This window comes from Callospermophilus lateralis, chromosome 2 (genome assembly GCF_048772815.1).
Source record: "Callospermophilus lateralis isolate mCalLat2 chromosome 2, mCalLat2.hap1, whole genome shotgun sequence".
In the NCBI taxonomy this organism is placed as follows: Eukaryota; Metazoa; Chordata; class Mammalia; order Rodentia; family Sciuridae; genus Callospermophilus; species Callospermophilus lateralis.
Genome location: NC_135306.1, coordinates 109,639,010 through 109,661,192, shown reverse-complemented (window position 1 = coordinate 109,661,192; position 22,183 = coordinate 109,639,010). Strand labels below are relative to the sequence as shown.

At 51.7% G+C, this 22,183-nt stretch overlaps 1 protein-coding gene across 1 annotated transcript; it reads right to left on the bottom strand.

Moving 5' to 3' along the window:
* Positions 1-12,938: 12,938 nt before the first annotated feature.
* Scn2b (sodium voltage-gated channel beta subunit 2) lies at positions 12,939-21,766 on the bottom strand. The gene is made up of 4 exons (XM_076843723.2): positions 21,552-21,766; positions 14,280-14,446; positions 13,782-13,992; positions 12,939-13,138 (listed from the first exon to the last, which is right to left on the bottom strand). The coding sequence occupies exons 1-4, from the start codon at positions 21,619-21,621 to the stop codon at positions 12,939-12,941; spliced, it is 648 nt and encodes a 215-aa protein (XP_076699838.2). The 5' UTR covers positions 21,622-21,766.
* Positions 21,767-22,183: the final 417 nt, after the last annotated feature.

Genomic DNA, 22,183 nt, shown 5'->3' with positions numbered 1-22,183 from the left:
CTGCCGCGTACCCTGCCCCGCGCTCCCCGTTTCGTGGTCCTGGAGCCCCAGGACCAGGCTGAGCACCCAGTTTCCTCTCCAGTCGGGCTAGGCTGTGCAGCTTGGCACTGCAGGGCCGGTCCGCAGCCTCCCGCATCGTCCCATGAGTCGATCTGCCAATTAGGAGCATAGTTTAGGGGGAGTAGTGGTGGAGCTTTTCGTTTGTTGGAAGGCTGTTTTGTTCTGCTTGGGGAGTCCAGGTACAGTAGAGATTCTCTCTCCCGGGACTGCCGAGGGACCACTAGATTGTCCGCAGCGGGCGCTGCCGCAGACGGTGGGCGTGTGCCGGCTTGCCCACTGCAGCCGCGCCTCCGTGGCTGCTGGGCGGACGCGGCACGCGTGCAACCCTAGGATCCGCGCCCGCTGTCTTCAACCACGCTGCTCATCCGCTCCGCGAGTTGCTTTGGACCGCCAAAAATCCATTTCTTCCCATGGAAAAGGGCCCCTGCCCACTGCCCACCAACCTCCCTCATTTCTTCATAGACTCCTTGGAAATCACCATGAGAGAGGTCCTGGTGAGAGAGGTGGCCAGATGCTACCCATCCATCCCCGTCTGATATGTGGCCAGCACACCCCTTTACCCACCCACAGCATCCCTACCCCATTAGTCACCCTCCTCCAAAAGCTTCCTAGTTTCCTTCTGAACCCAATCCACAGAGAGTCCCTTTTGCCTTCTTCTTGAGGTGGGAGTGGAGGACCCCAGGGTCACTACTAGGTCAGAGGGCTAAGGTGACACTTGGAACCAGCAGGGATTTTCCCCGGTACAGTTCTGAGTTAAAATTAAGCAGTGATCTCTGTGGTGGGTGTCTTCCTCAGCACCCCTGCCCAACCATCCAAACCTCCAGTATGTATCCTCTTTGCTGTCTGGAGACAGGTGCAGACTTAAAAACCCGGAGCTTCCACACCTTTCAGATTCTGGCCCTTGCTGCAAGCACACCACAGCATCCTCAACCGACCACCCACCTTTTCAACCTGGGGGGTCCTTGGTAATTTTCAGACATCGGGAACCCATGGGTTGTATGCAAAATGATAAATATCTGTGTGAATTTTGCGGTTTTGCTTCCTTCTTCAGCATCACTGCTGCAGTAGTATGGTGGTACAGTGATTCTGACAGCCTCACAGTTACTAAGTACACTCACCCAATCTTCTGGAGAAGACTTTGCTCCACACCTGCAAGGTGGTGAACACAAGATACTTATCTGGTAGGACTGTCAAGAGAAATCTGACCCTCAGCCCTGGACTCCAGATTTTGGAGGACCTCATGCTGACTCTCCTCTGGCTATGCCCCTCCTCATTGAACAATAAATCCTTGAGAACACAGGGTGGTGGACATGTAGCTCCTCCCCTTCTAGATTGTTTCAAGGATCCAGGACTCTGGAATTTGCTCTTTAAATACCCTGAGCAGATCTCTTTCCCAGGTCCATCTGTCCTCTGAAAGCTGACTCTACCAGGCATACATGCACCCAGACACCCAGGAAGTGGTCAAGGGACAACTGTTTGCAAGTCATGGGGAATGGAAAGACTCTGGCTTGCAAGTGGAGCCTTCCCAAGCACGCACAAGATCCTGTTGTTTTGGGACCTGGGGAATAGGGGTGTGTGGAATAGGAAACCAAACAATGGGGAAGGGAGCTCCAACCCTGGATTTACTAGGTAAATTTACTAGGAACTTTCTAGGTAACCTTGGGCCACATCTCTAGGCGCATCTCTTCATCTGTGAGGTTTGAGGGTTTCCTAAGGACTCTTCCAGCCCTAAGAACGAGTGAGCAAAATTGTCTGAAAATCTCATTTTAGTACTGATCTTCCAGGCTATCATGAATAAAAAGACAGAGAAGAAAATATAAATTTTAACACTTTATTATCCTAATTTACATTTCCATTTGCAACTCTTGCCCCAAGCCTCCAAAACCTCAGAAGTGGACCTGGCTGTGAAGACTTAATGTGATGTCACTGCTCGGAGAAGAGCTTAGCAGAAAGTTAGGCACAGTGTGAACCCACAGCACGTTTGAACTCAAAGAGGTCTGTGGCCCCAAAAAGGGGAAGCCATGTCCAGGTCAGCAGGCCTGCCCTCTGCTTCCCCCGGAGGTCCCCACACTACATTAACCGGAGGGCATCCACGCTGCTGGCTTTATTTTTACAACAGCGTCGTGTTTCTCAGAGCAGTAGGCTGAGGTAAGAGAAGAGGTGAGCCAAGGGGAAGGAAAGTGACCCTGCCCGGAGAAGGGGGGTAGAGAAACAGAGCTCCAGAGATATCTTTAGATCCTGGTAGCTGAAAACAGTTGCCAGTTTCCTACAGTGCCCTCTTCCCCACCTTCCCTCCTGTCTCCCTTCTCTGGTTCTTAGGGCTGGAAGGGTACTTAGAAAACCCCCAAACCTCACAGATGAAGAGATGGGCCCAGAGAGGTGGAATATGTGGCCTAAGAGCACCTAGGAAATTCCTGGTGAACCCAGGATTGGCACCTCCACCATTATTCATTCGGTTTCCCCACTCCACACCCCCAACTTTCTTCTAAAGAACACCAGAAAAGCTCTGCAGCTGGGCAAAGAAAAGTGATTGGGAGATGCATTAGCGGCTAGAGGATTCTTAATTTATAGAGCACTTTCCTCAAAAATTCTCAGAAACCTAGTCCATTAGCCAGGCACGGTGGCACATGCCTGTAATCCCAACGGGTCAGGAGGCTGAGATAGGAGGATTGTGAGTTCAAAGATAGCTCAGCAATTTAGCGATTCCCTAAGCAACTTAGTGAGCCGCTGTCTCACATAAATAAACAAATAAATAAATAAGGGCTGGGATGTGGCTCTGTGGTTAAGCTCCCCTAGGTTCAATCCCCAGTACCAAAAAAGCAGAAATCTAGTTCGTTGATCTAGCTAAGAGGCTACTCCTAAGGATGCCAAGGGAGAGGGTGACAAGGGTCAGAAGTCCCTCTTTCCTCCTTTGGAAAACCCTTGATGAGTACTCCTGAATTGAGCCTCTCTTCACCCAGCTCAAGAGCCCCCAGTCATTGGATAGGGCAGAGGGTGAAGCACCTTGGCTCCTGCTGAAAAGTCTTCGAGACTTTGCAGGAGTGATGTGTGGGGACAGGTCCTGTGGCTGTAGCCCCTATTCCTGGGGCCTGACTCCTGGGGATGGGGTAATGCACTCAAGTCTGGGTGGCCTGGCTCAGAAATACCTTAAAGAGCAAGTTTTCAGGGATGCAGAGGTGGATTGGGCCCTTGCCAACAATCTGCCAGAGAACTGTCTCAGGCTGGTGGAGACAGAGCCTAGATTTAAGAGGGAGGAGGTGGTTTCCTTGGGGATTCAGGTAGGGCACAGTTAGCACAACAGTCTTCTCTGAGACCAGGCAACAGAAGCAGCTGGTTGCTTCCTCCCCTGTCCTCTTGGGGGCTAGATGAGGGCAGGGCTGAGGGAGGGAGGCCAAGGAGATGGCATTGCTGTTTTCCAGGTGGGAGGCAGCTTAGAGGGGAGTCAGTGTAGGGTCAGAGGTTGGGTGGGTTTTCATGGGGGCAGAGCTCCAGCTGCCAGCCTCAGAGTTGCTGTTACACCAGAAGGCACTCACTCGGGAAGCAGGATCACCTTCTACAGGTGACCGGGGCAGGAAGATGGAAGGCCCCTTCCCCTGTCAGCTCTCAGCAAGCCACCAAGACCCCATGCAGGGGGGAAGGGAAGCAGAGAGCTGGATGAGGTCTCCAGAGCTATTTTGAGAGGAGTTCCTCCTAAGTAGCAGGAACCTGGCAGGGAACCTCCTCCCCCCTGACTCCCCCCTTGCCCTTGCCTGCCGCCTCCCTCTCCCGCCTCCTCCCCCAGAAACCCTCGCGCTCCTTTCGGGGCATTGCAGGTAACCAGGCAGCTCGGTGGCGCTGACTAGGCTCCTGGAGCCAGAGGAAATGGCTCTGCAGAGTACTCTTCCACACCCCGTCTTCAGCCTCCAATCAACACCAAGAGTCGCCCCTGCACCCCACCTACCCTCCTCTTGTAAACAGAGCCCCAGTCTCAGAACAGTGAAACCGCAGGTTCCAGATTCTCTGCATTGAATTAACTGCCTGCAAATCCTCTGCTACTCAGGTCGGGGTTGGATGGACACTACCTGGACCAATGTTGGGGATCCTCCTTCTAGCACACCTAGGTCTGTTCTCTGTCCCTCTCTACTCACCGTCCCCTGCTCCAGCTCAGAGTGCCCACTGACCCCCAGCCACAGTCTCCGTTTTAGTGAAGTTGGGCAGGTGCTGAGGGGGTTAACAGGACAGCATGCACCAAACCAAGCGGCAGGCACGTGGCTTAGCAGTCTAGTAAGGAACACTGCATGGCCACTTCAGCCTCGCCCTGGCTCCCCAGAGCCCCTCTGGCATCGGGAAGTTGGTGTAAACATAGACTCTTTCTGAACCCTCCTCCCAGGGAGGCTCCTTCCTTTCCTCCCACTTAGATTAACTTTCTAGGGGCTCTGGGCACAGACAGGTAGGCAGCCACCTCCTCCGTTCTCCCTTCCTCTTCTGTTTTCTGCCAGGTTCTGTCCAAACATCCTTTCAAAGGGGGATGGGGAGCCCCAGACAGATGAGCTCATTGGAAGGAAGAGAGCAGAGGGAGGAGGGAGCTGAAATATCCCAACCACAGAGATGCTCACCGGACAGTCCCAAGCTGGAGAGGGGTGTGTGCCCACTTCCAGGAGCAGGCATCTGCTTCCCTGGCTGCAGCTCAGACATAGGGTGAGTCCTGGGCATCTCTTTATTCTGGGCCACATTGGGGTGGGGTATGAAGCCCCTGGTACACAGTCTCGGTCACTCTACCCAGCAGCCTAGAGCTGTGTTTACCTCTCTGCTGTGTGGGTCACTATGTCCCCCTGCCCTGTCAATGGAGGAGGGGGCTCAGGGGGGTTGGAGGATGAAAGCATTGGAAATGTTTGTCATTCATTGCAGCCTGCTGCCCATGGAACTGCCATGTCAGCTGAATAGCCAGTTGTCCTCCTAGAACCCTAGACCTGGTCCTGCCCCTGAAATGGGCACCTGAGACAGAAGCACAAAATGGTGTGGAGTACTAGGCAGGACTGCCTGGTCCATTTGTCCCTTGTGAACATTTTAGTGTGGGAGCAGGGGATCTTACAAAGTGCGGGGGGGTGGTCTTCAAGAGGTGGAGGGAGAGAATAGGGAGAGAGGAGAACCTGAGAAGGAGGGAGAGGGAATGTAAGAGCAGTGGGCAGTCTTCCTGGGATAAAAGGCAACTTCAGGAAGTTGGAGTGTGACTCAGGCTGAGGAAGAGGGGTAGGGACAGGGAAAGAACTGGCCAGAGATGGAGAAGAGGATTCACAGGCTTTTAGTAAGAAGGGAGAGGAGTCAGAAGCCATGAGAAGAGAAGGTGACCAGCAGAGGCCACTGCTGCTTGCACAGAGCCACAGGGTCGAAGGGCCAGGCTGCGTGGGGGTGAGCTATCGGAGGCCCACTGGGAAAGCTTTGCTTCTGCTCCCAGACTCTCTTACCCTTTTGTCGCAGTCCTTGGTCATTTTGAGGTTGGTTCAATCACCCCCCACACCCACCCCCAAGTCTCTGGAAGGACAGGAAGCCAGGCCACTGACCTTTCTCATGGTGTGACGTGGGGCTTTGGCCTCACATGGCCCTGTGTTAAACTCTTGCTGTTCAGTTGCCTAGCCATGTCACTTTGGTTATACTTATGCTCAGTCCAGAAGAACAGAACTTCAGATTCCTCAACTGCAAAACTGAGAAAGGAATGTGTGTTGGGAGGTTGCCCTGAGGATTCGGTAAGCTAATAGACATACAACACCCAGCTCTGTGCTGGCCGGGGTACCAGCTCTCTGGCTCTTCCAAAAGAGTCAGTTCCAGGGGCACACATGCTACTGTGAGCATGCTGTGGGGGGCGGTGGCAGACTGGCACAGCTGAGAGGGTTCAGGGAGGAGGTGGCAGGAAGGACTTTTATCTTTTGTATCCAGTCTTGCCTGGAAAGACAAGGGGAATCTTTTCCATGACTGTTGGCCAAGGAAGGCAGATAAACTGGGCCTGATCTTTAGAAAGAGGCTTCCCAAGGGCACTGGCTTCAAATTTCCTACCCTCTCCCAGTCCATTTCTTACTATATATTAGGGTTTGCCAACACGTCCCACCCCCACCACTGATAGATTGGGTAAAGAAGAATTAGGTAAAGGAGTCCAAGGATACTGAGGTAGCCTGGGGGAGACCAGGACTGAGTAAGATGGTAAAGGGACAGGCAGGAAGCATATTTGTCTTCAGGCAAGCAAGAGTTAATCTTGCTTCTATCATTTGTGTCCTAAAATAAGGGCTGCTGAGGGCCATTGTCAGTAATTTTGAAGGCCATCTAAAAGTATGTTCTGATATATGAATCTTCTCAATGACACCCCCGAGTTATGTTTAAATTTCTTCCGGGATGGGGATCTCATTACCTTGAGACAGTCAACACTCAGCACAGCTCCGACTTACATTCGATCAATACCTGCCTCTGCAGCCAGTCCTAGTGTTTTGCCCTGGGGCAGAATGGGACAAGTCTAATCCCCTAGTGTGGCCACAGTTAGGTCACTGCACTGGCAGCTCTGTCTGCTACACCCTCCCCTCCTGGCCAACACCACCTCCCCCTTCCGCCCACTTCCCCACAGGAAGGGCTCTCAGTCTATTGTGCAAACATTCCTCATCCCTTGCCACCTGTTAATGGGGAATTCGTCCCAGTAGAGAAGCAGAGGCAGCTGTGGTTGGAGTAAAGGTGACTTTGCCGGAACTCTAAGGGAAAGCCCCTCCCATGGAATCCCAAGTAGCCAGACTAAGTGTCCAGTGTCCACTTGCTCCCCTTTGCCAGCGCCTCCTGGGACTTTCAAGGTCATTACTGCCAGAGAAAGGGAAAAGCTGGCCAGGCATGGTAATCCCAGCAGCTCGGGAGGCTGAGACAAGAGGATCGTGAGTTCAAAGCCAGCCTCAGCAAATTAGCAATTTTATTTAGTATCTAAAGAAAATTTTTAAAAGGACTGGGGATGTGGCTCAGTGGTAAAGCACCCCTGGGCTCAACCTCTGGTACCAAAAAGAAAGAAAGAAAAGGAAAAGCTGCATCCTCAGGCAGCCCACCCTCTCACATCCCTATTCATCTCCACCACCTCCACCCCTACAGTTCCCCCCCCCTTTTCTAACCATAGGTCCCCTCAGTCCTGCAGGAGATTGGAGTCCTAAGCCAGACCCCATTGACTTCCCCACCAGATCTATGCACCATGTTAGGATACCAGGATATGGGTCTCAGCTGGGAGTCCTTACCCCTGACCTTCCAGGGCTCTAATCCACTAAGTAGCCAGAGCCTCTCCTGAGAGGTAATTGGCACTCTACACATCAGCAGGGCTTCAGGGAGACAGCCTATAGGAAGGGTGGAGGACAAGCCACCTGGTGTCTCTGAGAAGCATGAGTGAGTGCATCTTCTAGATCAGGCCAGCAGGGGAGGGGCTGGGCAGGACCCTGGACTTCATGTGGCTGTGTTGTGCCAAGTGCTAGGCTCAGCCCTAAGAGTAGGCTGTGGAAGAACAGCAGATTGGGAGCCTGCTGCAAGATCACAATTTTGTGCTGAATGCAGCATGTGGCCTTAAACAAATATGGCTCTCAGTTTTCCCTTCAGGATTGCAAGGGGTGCCTGGGGTATTTCCTGGGGTCCTCTCATCTCTGATGTTGTAAATATCTATTTTCTTTCTCCATTCTTTTCCTTCCAGATTCCTATCCCACTCTGGCTATCCATTGGGATGATGAAGGAGTGGGGATTAGACCTCCTTCTTAAGTCAGGGACACAGGAAGCAGGTGACCAACTCTGAGCACCTGGGTGGGAGCTAGTCCTTCCCCAACAAGGCAGCTCACACTGCAATGAAAACTATGTAGTTATCCCAGTGGCTCAGGAAGCTGAGGCAGGAGGATCACAAGTTCAAAGCCAGCCTCAGAACTAAGTGAGGCCCTACGCAACTTCACAAGACCCTGACTCAAAAAATAAAAAATAACCATTGAGCTGGGAATGTGCTCAATGGTTAAATGGTTCAGTCCCTGGTATCAAAAAGAAAAGAAAAATAAGGAAAACTATGGAGCTCAGTGGTAGAGCACTTGTCTAGCATTCATGAGTCCCTAGGTTTGAACCCTAGCACTGCACAAAAACAAAATCCAAAACAAAACCACCTCACCCAGCCCCAAGCAGACCAAAGAACATCATTTTAGGAGAGGTGTCTGAGCCAAATCCAACTCACAGAAGCCAGGCTCAGCCCAGGTTCTCCAAGTGTTCTTGGAGAAAAGCCCAATGAGTAAATTGCTGTTGGCCTGGCTGAATGTTGGGGACCTGTGTCTACCCAAGAAGGAACCAGAGACTCCCTCCCTGGCACCTCCTCTGCTGTGTTTATGTCTCTTGATTCCATTTCCCTACCTGTTGGGTAGAGAAGCACCCTCCCTGACCTCCCACCCTTGGAAGGACTTGAGGTTCCAGAGAACAGAATCCTCCCACAGTCTGGTGCTTGGGTTCTGTTGGGTACCAGCCACTTTTGTTTGATGCTGCCACCTCCTTTCTGTCATCTTGCTGAGGGAGCAGCTGCAGTGATTTCAGGTGTTACAGCTACCAGTGCTGAGAGGCTACTGGAGTATTCCTCACCACTAACCACTGGGTTACCATGGTCTCTGGGTCACTAGGGAGCAGACAGAAATGGAAGACAAGAGAAAAGTAGGTATTTCCTTGCTGTTTATAAATTGAAGCTTTTCTTATCTATCAAGGTGTGTGTGTGTGTGTGTGTGTGTGTGTGTGTGTGTGTGTGTGTGTGTGTAAAGGAGAGAGAAAGGTCTTGAACTTCTTAAGGCTGACTCAGCACTATGTACATAGGGTAGAGCTGTGCATATGGAGATGGAACGGGAGCAACCTGACTCTTCCCATCAGCCACCCTCCTGGTGAAGTTGCATGAGGGCACACTCTGACCAGCTGTCATCTATTTTTCCAGAATCCAGAGCAGGCACAAGAGCTGTCTGCCTGGTCAGACACTGTTGAGAAAGAGGGAGCAGAAAGGATGGCCCATCTGTCCATGGAAAGAACAGGCAACATCCATGGAACAGTTAGCCTTGTGCGTTTAAGGATTGACTCAGAAATAATCAAGAGCCCTCCCAGAAGTAGCAGCTCAGCCACCCTATCCCAGGGTAGTTCCCAGGGTGGGCAGAGTCCTCCAGGATTCTGGAAAGTCAAAGGGCTGAAACATCTGTAGACAACTGGGGAGTAGATGGACATCCTTGTGAGGCAAAAGCTTTGAGTTCCGCAGATGCAGATCTGGCAGCAACAATGAGATGGCCAGGGAAAGTATACCAGGCTCCCCATCAGGTTCCCCGCCAGGCGCCTGGCAAAGGCTCAACCTACCCCACTCTGCACCCCTGAAAAAAAGCTATACTCAAGAGATGTTCAGGGGAGACAGTGTGTTTATTGTAGCCAACAGATCCAAGCAATCAGTCAAACTGCCAAAGAAACTCAGTCTGCTCCCAGAAGCAGAAACATCCCTGCAGTTGGGTCCCAGAGGACCGTTTAGACTTCTCTCCCCTCCCAACCACCACGCAGCACGCAGCACGTAAACCCTAGAGGTGCATAAGTACTACTTATGCAGCCAGGTTTCCCCCTCCAAGTGCACAAAAATCAATAAGAACATTCCATAATTTGCCTTTGGTGAATCAACTCAAAACATTGAGAAGTGATTACACCCTCTCCCCGCAATGTAAGTTTGGGGGTGGGTGTCGTGAGATGTTTTATATTAGTATATATAATATATCTATACCTATACAGAGAGGCTATGTACAAATGCATCAGCAAGCTTCAGTAAAGGAAGACATCAGCAAGAGGCACAACAAGGGACACAGGCTGTCTTTCCTTAAGACACAAGTAGGAAGGAAGATTTCTTGATTCATCACCCGTTCCAATTTCCTATGACCTGGAACTATCTTTTTGGACCTGACCAGTATTTCCAATTATGAATCTGCTTAACCTAACCTTGTCAATATTTACCAGCCCAACTCCTCCAAGGAGACTCACAGAGAGAAATGTGGATCAAATCAACTTCTCCTTCTTATCAATTGGGAATAACTGTGATGAGTCCATAGATAGAGGGGCAGATAGCTATTTCCAAAGCCAGTTCCAAGGCACCTCAAGGCATTTCAGTCCTGAAAAATTGTGCTTTGTTCTTACAAGCTAAATCCCATGAGTTAGCCAGCCCGTCTCTTTGCAGTGGCCCTTAATTAGGAGGGAGAGACAGATGGGGGGAGGTGTGAGAGAGCAGGAGAGGCAGGGGCAGCTGAGAAGCCAGCAGACTGAAACCAGCAGAGTGCAGTGGTGGGAACATGCAGCCAGAAGTGGAGCTAGTGCTCCACACTGCAGGGAGAGGACCAGCTCGCTGGCCTAACCTAGGAAGCAGGGCAGAGTATCAGCTGCTGTGGAAACATCTCACCGGTTCCCCACCTCGACTCACAGAAGCCCCAGTTTGCTCCCAACCTCACTGCCTGGGGGAGGCAGCTCAGAGACCCCCGGAGGAAAGTCTAAGAGCATATGAGGGCCAGCTCCTGGGACAGAGCTGGCTCCTGACCCAGCCCCACCTGCTTGGGCCCCTGGGCCCATGGACAGGCATTGCTTTCCCTGGGTCCCACACTGTCAGGGAAAAGAAGGAAAAGATCCCAGGAGTCTTGGGCTTTTTAAAGGAGAGTTAGGACTTTTTTAATGAACCTAAGGAATCTTGCAAACAATCTGCCTAAATGTTATGAGTCCTGGAAAAAGAAAAGTTCCCAGCATTGGAGCAGATCCTCATATCCTGGGACAAGGGGACATGTACTAGACGACCCAAAGATTATATCTGCAAGCTGCAGAAGTATATCCCACCACCCTTGGTCTCAGTTGGCTGAGGTGCCCACCACCCTTTCCATTCCCAGCTGGGTGGCTTGACGGATGGGTGGCATCACCTGCTCCAGGCATCCTGGTGTTGTGGCTCCCTGCCCCCCATTGGCAGTGCGTTGATTGGCAGTTAGGTACTGAGCTAATGAATTGAGAATTTCCAGAAGGGCTGGACTCATCCAGGAGTTCTCTGGCTATTTACCTGTCCCTCGTCCTGTGCCCACTCTCCCTGGCCTCTGTACTCTTGTCTCAGCTGTACCTACCCTCTTCCCTTCCCAAAGCCCAGATTCTCAAATCCCTTCCTTCTCCCCTAACTCTAGTTCTAGAAGAAGTGGCTACAGAGGTGGAAGTAGATGCACCAAAAAATTAATGTTGGTCCTACAGTGCTGACCTGGCAGTCCCCAACTCTGTTATGGCTTTGTGTGTGCCCCTGGCACCCCACATGGTGCCTGGCACAGAGCAGATGCTCAATAAATGGTTGTTGAAGTGAATTAAGCTGAATCTCCCATATGCTATTTCCCTCTCCCCAAATGGACCATCTCATGGGCAGAGGCAGGGATTGGTCCCTGAGTCTGTCATGATGCCATCTCCACCCCCTTTCCCCAGACTCATTCCCTGCCCTGGACACCTAACTCCCTGAGCAGGACGCGCTGAGCTCCTGGGAGAGGAGAAGGACGAATGCCCCCACCCCCCCTACCAGGCCCCAGGAGCTCCACCTCCAGGAAAACTATGGCTCTGTGGACTCAAACTGGAAACCAAGGAGCCAGAGAAGGGGGCAGGACCCTCGGTTTCTGTCACTTGAAACCTCAGTTTCCCCATTCGAGGGACTTAGTTAGTTGACCTCTGAGGGTCTTTCAAAGTCATATTCTCTGAGTCAGCAGTTTCTGTCTCTGGTTTAGTCCCTCTCTGCAGGCCTAGACCATTCCACTGTAAGGTGAGTAAATGGCAGTGAAAGTTGGCTTCCCACTAATGCTACTTTCTTTCCCACAAAAGGAGCTGCTGGGGCTGCAGGAACAGGGCTCCAGATGGACCAGGCAGGCCACAGGGCTCTATGGCTCCATGGCCTCCTCTCACATGTCCCTCCAGCCTTCCCTTCCTTCCTCTTGCCAAAAGCTAGATGAAAACCCTATTGGGGACAACCCTGAAGCAAGCTGCCCTCCTACACATACCTTCTCCTTGTATCTGAGCCTCGGCTACTCCTGGCTCAGGAGAGGACAGACAGTGGCCCTGTTGGAGCAGGCACTCTGCTGCCAACCCCATTCACAGTGGAACCCCACCTCTCAGTCCCTCAGCCCACGATGGTGGTCCCTAGGGTGGAGCACAGCCCTTCCCAGAGCTGCTTTTCCAGTACTGTCCTCACCAACATCCCCAAGGGATCAGTAGCCAACAACACACCCTGCGCCTCCTGGGGGAGCAGCTAGTGATGGAAACTAGGGCCAGCACGAGCTCCCTGGGCCAAGGCTGAGTCCAGGTTTGTCCAGCCCCGCTTTCCCTCAGAAATGCACAATCATCCCTGTCCCATGATTCCCTCACACAGACAGGACTCCATCCTCACCCCCAGCCTGAAGGGTTGCTCTGGGCTTGAGCAGCCGGAGTAGCACAGCAAGGCCACAGCCCAAGCCTTCTCAAGAAGGCTGCTCAACACAGGAGAGCCCGCCCTCCCCTCAGTCCCTCTCTGAAGCCATTGCCAGACCAGGCCCCGGCTGTACCACCACTGCCCACCTCCCCCATCCTCTTTGGGACCTCACAGGCCTCCTGCCTCCTCGCAGAGACTGGCAGGTTGGAGCCCCTTCTGTCCTCTCCCCAGGGCCCACACATCCCAGACGCCACGGCAGGTTCTCAGATGGAAGAGAGGTGGGTCACCCCTGGTGCAGGGTGGTGGGGTACGAAGTGAGGGGTTCAGGAGGCCCCAGGTCAACCCTGGGGTGCTGCTCAAGAAAAGCACACCAAGAGGGCAGGCAGGGTCACGCTGTACAGGGCAGAGGTGGGAGGAGACAGGACGCGGGGAGGGGCTGCAGGGCGGCTGCCCGTTACTTGGCGCCGTCATCCGCGTTGCCCTCGCCATCCGTCTTGCCGTCCTCCTCCGTCTTCAGGTCATCCGTGCTTAGTTTCTGCTCCTTTTTCCTCCTCACGCACTTGACCACCATCAGCACTAAGATGACCACAGCCAGGAACCCCCCTACGGAGGCCCCCACGATCACCGCGACCGTGGAGTCCCGCTCCGGAGGCTCTGGCGGAGGAAAAGAAAGTTTCACTCAGCTGGGGCTGGAAAGGGGGCCCCTGGCCAGCCCAGGTCTCCCGGCCTGTGTGTGCTGGGGGGGGGGGGGTCCTGACTTGAGACTCTGCACAGGAATTGAGTCCAAGCCAAAAATCAATCGGGGCAACTGACCTCCAAGAACCACACCAAATCCTAGCTCACCAAAAAGCCCCCAGAGTAGGCAGCTCTTATCTAACAGTGAGGACTTTGAGATCAAACTGACCCAAATTGAGTCCTAAATAAATGCCTTATGAATTGTATGACCTTAGGTTAACTTACCCTTTCTCACCCTGGTGTCCTCATCTGTAAAATGGGGATAATAATAGTCCCTCCCCCAGGAGGTTTTCATGAGGATAAAGGAGATAAAGCATAAATCAAAGTGTGTTCAGCCCGGTGGCTGGAATACATTTGGTGCTCAATAACCCAAAAATGTCAGGATCATTAAGGTGGTAATCACAGTCCACACCATTCTAGGGACTGTCTTGACATCCGTTCCCTTGGGAACCAGAAGAAGAAAACAGATGGCCCATCCCCTGCAAGCCTCCCCATGGTGCCCTGAGCTACTACTGCAGAGAAAGGTCAGGGACCCCCCACAGCAGCCTGGCTCCCCTCTCACCTTCCAAGAGGACCTGCAGCTGGATCCTGCCATGGCCGCGGTGGCGGTCGGGTGGGTTGGTGATGTAGCAGTGGTAGAAGCCCTCGTCCTCGAGTTGCACATTTTTCAGCGTCACTGACACATCGTACTTGCTGGGGTTCCCGGAGAACTCCACACGGTCTCGGAACCTCTCTAGCTTCAGGTTAATGATCTTCATACGGAACTGGAGGAACTGGGGAGTGGGACAGGGGACAGGATGGGTGGCTGCACAAGCAAGGAACTAGGAGGACAGTGAGAAGTGCCCTCCACCCATGCACCCTTTTACCGAGACGGAGAGACAGTTACCCCCAGAAAGGCCACGCAGGTGTGGCGACATGCCTCCCGTCAAAGCCCTGAGCAGCAGACAGCCCACCCAGGTCCTCTGGGTCCAGCGCACCTGCAAGGGCAGGTGGTAGGAAAGGCGGGCTTCATGCTGGAAGGCTCCTGCTTCCCCCACCCCTGCCCACCCCGGGAACTCACCATCTCCTCGGAGCAGTTGTTACACTCCTGGTAGGTCCAGTTCAGGGAGAACTGTTTGTGGTTCACGGTGTAGCAGGAGTTGAAGGTGCAGGACAGGCGGGCATCAGATCCATTGAGAATATTCAGGACGGTAGGGACTGTGACTTCCATGCTCTGCCCTGGTGGCACTGAAGAAAAAGCCACAGGCTGATGAGGATTCTGGCTGACAGGGCCAGGGGGGACGTGGAAGAGGTAAGGTAACCCTGCCGTCTGCCCCAGTCTGTTTGGTGCCATTTGCCAGCTGAACAAGGGACTTCACTGTGCTTGCCTCAGCTTCCCCCTTCTTCTTCACCCCTTTAACCATCTTTGTGGGCCAAAACCCTTTCAGCCAAGGCTGCAGTGACCCCATGGGCCAGGGGGATGCATGGAGATTCAGAAAGCACTGCTTGCTCTCCATGCCCAGGGCAGGGTGACGCGGCGTCCCAGCCCAGCCCGGCCACCTCATCTTCCATAGGTCGACAGGCAGACAGGAGAGCGGATGAGCAGTGGGAGGGGAGGGTGCCCCAGAAGAAGAGGCACCATTCCAAGGACCTGCTGATGGTAAGGGGACGAAACCAGGCCTGGCCACATCACCGTGAAGAGCTGTGAGAGGCTGACAGGTGGCAGGATGAGAACCACAGGTTCCACTCGGTCCTATAAGAGGCACCAGGCTTGGGCCAGGAGACTGGGAGTTGGGGTGTCACAGCTGAGAAAAGTCCCTCCCACACAAGCATTCTAAGCACGGCAGTCTAGGGGAGGCAAGTGAGGAGCATAGGACGTGACAGCTAAGGAGGCTCCTGCTTTCAGGGTCACAGAAATACCTCCATAAAAGTTGTGCCCTAGACACGATGCCTCCCGAGTCCTGGCCTTAACTGCCAATACTGCCAAAACCTCATCCCAAACGAGTAACCGAATATTAACAGGGCTGTAGATGTAGCTCAGTGGCAGAGTGCTTGCCTAGTGAGGCCCTGGGTTTCGCTCCCAACATCGCCAAAAAGAATAATAACAGTAATGTGAAGCATCAGTCATTCACTCATTTATCAGATATTTTTAATTTTTTAAATTTTATTTTTTTTACTCATTCATTTTTGGTACTGGGGATTGAACCTAGGGGTGCTTAATCACTGAGCCACATCCCAGCCCTTTTTTGTATTTTATTTAGAGACAGAGTCTCACTGAGTTGCTTAGGGCCTTGCTAAGTTGCTGAGGCTGGTTTGGAACTTGTGATCCTCCTGCCTCAGCCTCCTGAGCCACAGGGATTACAGGTGTGCACCACCACGTCCATCTTATTAGATATTTATAAATCATTTGCGATATGCCAGGCACTTAGTCGAGGCCCTGGGGATTGCCGTGGGAACAGAGTCACTGCATCGTGGAGCTTGTATTCTGGTGAGGGGGACAGTCAGTCACAAGGAAAAGAATCTGGATGAGACTGTCGGGAGTGCTCCTTAGCCGGAGCCTTAAGGAGTGAACTGATGGGCCGGAGCCATTTCCTTCAGAGAGTTCCCTACTGCTGTGACCTGAGAAGCGGCCCTCCAGGCAGGGCCTAACTCAAGTGAGGAAGTGAACCTCTTGATGTCTTGAGGGAATGGAGTTCCAAAGCACAGGGAATGTCAAGGGCAAAGTCTCTGTGGCTGGAATGCTCTTCACACATCTGAGGCAGACCAAGCAGAGTGACCAAGGGAGGGAATGGCAAGACCTGAGGTCAAGGAGTGAGGTAGGGACCAGGCCACAAAGGGCCAGAGCACAGAGTTGGGCATCTTCTAAAAGTAATAGGAAGACATTAAAGAGCTTGAGGGGGAGAGGGAGAGAGCTGAGGGCACCATAAGAATTATAGCAGTAATTTGGTGATGGACAAGAGGACCCGATTAGACTTGGTCTGCTCCCAGTTCAGACCTCCATCAGCTGCTGAACGCAGGAAGCCCCTCACCTCTCTAATCTTCCTCTTCCTCCTCAGTAAAACACTTGTTATGATAATTAAAATAAGCCCCAAGTATTCAGCTAATAGTGACTTTTATTATCCTAGATTTTCCTTAGTTCTGTGGCAGGAATAGCAAGGGCTTCAGAGATGGGGCAGCAGGGAGCCTTGAGGCCTGAGAGTACATTGGAGACTGACCCCTCAAGTCAGTCCCTTGGAATTCCCCCAGATCTGGCAAAAGACTCAGACTGCAAAGCTTCCAGTTTTCAGGTTTGTTGTACAAAGCTACTGAGCCCCACCCTGGAGGCTGCAGCCCCTATCAGGGCTCAGCCCCCATCCTTCTGCTCAACCCATCCGCATGGGTGAGGGACAAGGGCAAGCCACAGGACTTCAGGATAGGAAATGCCCTGAACTGTTGGTCCTGGGGGTCTCCACCAAGCCCTGAATGGGGGATAGCCTCTCAAACCTCACCTGAAGGGCCAAGGACTCCAGGTGTGCATTTAAGTGCTCTTGAGGGGAGTACCAACTAGAGGGGCTGAACAGGCCCCAATCAGGAGGAGAAAAGCCCAGTTCCCAACTCCTTCACTTTCATAGCCATTTTGAATGGATGTGCCAGGCAAGTGTGCCGGAGATATCAACACCACCCCCACTCTGCAGAGCCTGAGAAATCTGAGGGAAGGAGCCGGTGGCAGCTTGTCCTGAGTTCACCTTCTGTCCCAGGAATGCCCTGTTTCTCTAGCCCCTTCCCTTGGAAGGGCTGCCACTTCCCAGGGTCCACACCAAAAAAAGAAAATGCTTTGTGAAGCCTGGCTGGCCCTGTGGGTCCCACCCTCCTTGTTCCTCTGCCTCACCCCAGCAGCCCCAGGCAACATGTGAACTTGAACCCCACTGGACAGCTCCCCACTCCCGAGGGAGCCTGCACTCTGCTGCGGGAGAGGGCAGAGCTATCGGGAGAGACGCCTTTCCTGGCTAACAGCAGGGGACAGAGAGAGGTGCATTGCGGGCTCCCTGCTCCACCCTCCCTGCGCCAGGAGGAAACAGGCAAGGCGCAGTGCCCTCTAGCGGTCATAGGGGTCAAACATCAAGTCCCATCTACAGAGAGAGAGAAGGTGGGTGGGAATCACCAAATCAAAGGAATCCAGAGCTGGGGGAACCTCAGGGCTTGGAGATCTAACACCATGGTTTTACCTGTGATTAAAAAAAAAAAAAAAAAAAACGGATCACAAAAGAGACACAGAGAACAGGGACAATGGAGGCCACAGTTCCTGAATGCTCCTCCAAGATGCTGCCTGAGGCCTCACCAGAACCATACCAGGCTCTGAAGTTTTGGGGGCTGGACCTCCCCCCACCAGTCTAAGACCTATTATAGATTGGGAAACTATTGCTGGAGATCTGGGCTGTGAGCAAAATCCAGGTCTCAGAATTAATTCTGCTGCTTTAGGGAAGTAGCTCATCTAGACCCACAGAGAGGCTTTTATAATAAACACGAACACCAAAAAAGTGCCTCGGTACTCAGTGATGGTTTAGCACTGTGTGAATATCACCTGTCATCACCCCACTTTCCAGATGAGGAAAAGGAGCACAAAGAAGTTAAGTGAATAGTCCAAGTTCACAGCTATAAATGACTAAGTTAAAATTTCAGGTTTTACGGCCTGGCTCCAGTGCTGAGGGTCCAAGCAGAAGGGGGTTTGATTGTCATTCCAGGTTGTCTGATGGCTACTTGGTAGGTCCAGCCCCAGCTCCAGGCAGCTTCACCAGAAGGGTGTTTAAAGCAACCTCCCTGCAAGAGGAGCTCACAGTCTTCCTATAGTCCCCCTTGGGGACAGGTCTGAGGCCTGGGTCTCCTGATCTCCAAACGACATAAAGGAAATTCTGATCAGCAGGATACAGTAAGGATGTGGCTTTTGCTCTTAGCTCCAAAACATCCCAGTGTTGGGCACACCCTTTCCAAAGTATATCTGACCCCCACAGGCCACTTATCATCCACTATTCCAACTGGCCTATCTTGCTGACACCCTGAAAATTTTGTCATCTGCCAAACACTATCTGTTGCAGAGACTAAAAGTGAATTTTCTTCACTCCTCTTCCCATCCTGTAACAACCTAAGATGTAGGTTTATTTTAGTCTCATGTCTCCAAAAAAAAAAAAAAAAAAAAAGAGTAAGCAAGAAATTGCCTCCTGGGCAGCCCCTGCCTCCCGGGTGGGTGTGATGTCCAGCCCCACCTCCTCACCATTCAGACCCTCCCACCCAACTCTCCCCTCCCAGCCCTGTCCATTCCCACACAGCCAGGATCAACCTGTCCTCATCCTCCCTCACTTCCAAACCTCCCATGGCTCCCTGCTGCCTTCAGGGACTGAGTCCAGGATCCTGTGCTCGTAGCTTCCAAGCCCTTTGCCATCTGGGACCAACCTACATCCCAACCTCTTCTGCCAGCCGCCGTCCTTCCATGCATCTTTGACTACAGTGACCCTGGAGTTCTGATTTTTTCCTGAGATCACCACCTTATTTTCCTCCTCCAGGCCCTAGCTCATGTTCTTGCTTCAGGTTGGGAAGCTCTTTCACCCTCTCTCTGGGGCTCGCCTACGCATCCCTCAGATGCCAACTCATAAGGCATAGCCCGAGTGACAGCTTCCCCAGTGTTCTTGTCCTCCCCCCGCCAGGCCTGTTCCCATCTCTTCCCCACAACTGGGAGGCAGAATGGCACAGTGGCCAAGACCAGGGCTCCAGTGCTCCTGTCTGATCTTAGGCAACATGGTTAACCTTCCAGGGCCTGTTTCCTCATCAGTGATATAGGGACCATCTGTACAACAGGGCCTGCCTCCTGGGACCATTTTGAGGATTAAGTGACCTCCCCCTTGAATAAAGCTCAGTACAGTGCCTGGCTCACAGCCCTTGATGAAAGGTAGCTGCTTTATTACCATTATTGCTGATATTATAGCACATACAATTTTGCATGGCTGTCATTTGTTTATGTGCCTATGGCCCTTAAGAAGCTCTGGGGAACTGATTCTTGTTCACCTTAGTATCCTGGACACCCAGAACAGCAGGCACTCAATAAAACTCTGTTGATAAAAAAAAGAAGACTTTTTCTCCTCCACATCTGGGTCCCAGATGCCAGTAGCAGATACATGCAGTAAGCTTGAGTGAAGACCAGGTTCTACTTTATGAGCCTCCCCTAACACAGCCCAGACGTCGGAAATCAGGCCAGTGACTGCAGACTCAAGGATCTTGAGAAGAACTCTAAGGAAGAATGTTTTGAGCTAAAAAACCACCCTCCTGTGCTTCTGTGTGGGTACCAGTTGCCCAGTCTGCCCTCCTCTTCACCAGCTCTACAGTCATCCCTCCAAGCCCCACACTGATACAGTCCCCTCACCAACATTTGTGGCATCCCTCCATCCTGGTGATCCATGCTACTACAACCACCAGTTCTGTTGTTCCCAGAGCCCTCAGCCTTGAAGGTCAGGGGCATGCCTCATCGAAGGTCCAGCCAAGTTCAAGTTCAAAGTCTTTATTCCTATTCACTCAGGACTGTTGAAGCTTTAGCTTCCTCGTGACCCTTCACAACTTCCTCTCCATCTCTTCATCCCAGAGTCCACCTTCCCCTAAGCCAGGGTTCCTTGTCCTGATCACTGAACACTTACTTTCTTCGCTGAGGTATGGTTCTACATTGGCTGCCTCTCCCTGAAAGGAAGCTCCCTCTAACTCCTGAGGAAAGGTGCTTCTCCTCCAGCTCTGGCTCCTCAAATACAGGTTATTCCCCTAAATCCCCCCTTTATTCTGCACTTGAGATTCTACCATCACAGTTTGTACTGCAGTACCATTTCTTGAACATTGGGGGCAGTCAAGCCCAACATTTAAGATGATGTACTGAAGTCAGACTACCGGAGAGTTCAAATCTCAGCTCCCCTTTGGGGGCCAGTTACTTCACTTCTCTGTGCCCATTTCCTCCCTTGTAGCATGAATATAATAATCATATCTACCTCATACAACTGCTGTGAGAATTAAATAAGATACACTGTGTCTGGGCTCATAAAAAGGGCTTAAAAGGTTAGCCATTGTTGAGGCCCTGTTATATGCCAGATCCTTAAACCAGCAGAGGGTCCCTCCAGTTAACCCACAAGAAAACTGCAACTCAAAGGGACTGAGTAACTTGCCCATGTCGTTTAATAAACAATTACGTTGGCTTCAAACCTGGGTCCAATTCTAAGCTTATTAACAACGTAACTGTATTGTTGTTAATATGCCAAATAATTGAACAAAGCTAATAGGCCTTATATACAGTCCTACGGGGGCACTGAATGTTTTTGCTTAGCATTCCTGCCCAACATCATGGTACAAAGAGAAAGAGGGAGAGAGAAACTTGGTGATGAGGAACATTCCTACCGACAATTCTTGAACTTGACTCTGTCACTGCACCAGCAATGAGTAAGTTTAGGAGCAAGAATGAAACTATCTACAAGGCAGGTTGACAGCTAACTTTCTAGCCCACCTGCTCACCAGGAAGTCTATGAGTGGTTCAAAATGAAATCGACATTCGGGACCAATTTGACAGGGCAGTCCATGAGACTGCTGGACAGTTCCAAGCCTGGTTTCAAAGGGCCACACCCTTGCTTAGCTCATGGGTTCCATTTATCTCTCTTTCTCTTTTTCCTGAATCTCTTCACCTGACCCCTCCTCATTCCATCTGGCCAAAACCAAAGGTGCTTCTCCATCATCCCCCAGTGCCTGCTTGAGCAGTTCTCCCAATCCAGAGATCATTCCTCAAGCCTACTTCCCACCTACTCCCACACACATTCCAACGAATCAGTGGGGCAGATTTTCCAGGGAACCAGACCCAGACTCAACTTTCCACTCCTCACTCTCCCTCACAGTCTGTCCTATACCCTAAGTCCACCAGATTTCAAAAATCAAGGTTCACGAAAGAAACCTTTAAAAGAAGCCATAAGTGCCAGGACCCCATATTTCCAGCAGCTTTAAAAAGATAAAAATTTAAACAACAACAACAAAAATCTTCCAAGAGATTCTGCAGATCAGCCTACCGGCTGCCCCACCCCCACATCGGTCCACTTCAGGGAAATTAAAAAAAAAAATCACCTCCCTTGATCATTTTCATCCCTGAGCAACACTCAGATACCCTGACCCAACATTTCTGTGACCAAGTTGTCCCAGCATTGTGCAGTCCCAGCAACGTCCCCCCAAGTCCCCAGCACCTCCTTTCCCAAGGACACAGAGGAAAGCGCTAACAATGTCTGCCTTCCTGCCCCCGCCCCCTCCTCCTCCAGCTGCAGCTGCACTTCTGAACCCTCGGGAGCATGCAGATGTGGGTCTAACTTACCCAAAGTGAAAAAGAGACTGAGCCCCGTGAGACTGAAGGCAGGGCGAGGTAGCCAGGCATCCCTGTGCATTTTCAGAGACTGAGATGTCAGGCGGGTGGGCTACGGGAGAGGGTGATTTGAGGGACCAAGGACTACAGGGGAGGAATGGTTAGATGCTAAAAAAGAAAATGCACGGATGTACTTCAAAGACATATACAACATTAAGGAAGCTTTATTTCCATCTCTCTAATATGGCCGACTTGTATGTTGCTGCTAAAAAGAGAGAGAGAGGGGGAGTGTGTAAGGGAGAGAGAGAAAAAGGGGGATGGAGTAAATATTGTGGTTGGTGGATTTCAAAGAGCAGGTGGGAGGGCATAAAAAAGTCTTTCTGGAAAGAACAAAGTTCCCAGAAAGTTTTACCTTTCAAACAAGAATTAAAGCAAATCCTGCCTTTCTGCTTCTCTTGGAGTGCTTTTTAAATTTGAAAACTGTTAGAGGAATACATTTATTTCAAAGCTTCTGTAAGGAGGGAGCTCTTTTCATCATTTAATCCCCCCACACACACACAAAAAAGACCAAAAAAGGAAATGCTTATTTTTATGTTGTTTGGGAAGGGTTCAGGGAAGTGAGCTGAAGAGACTTTTCAGGAAGT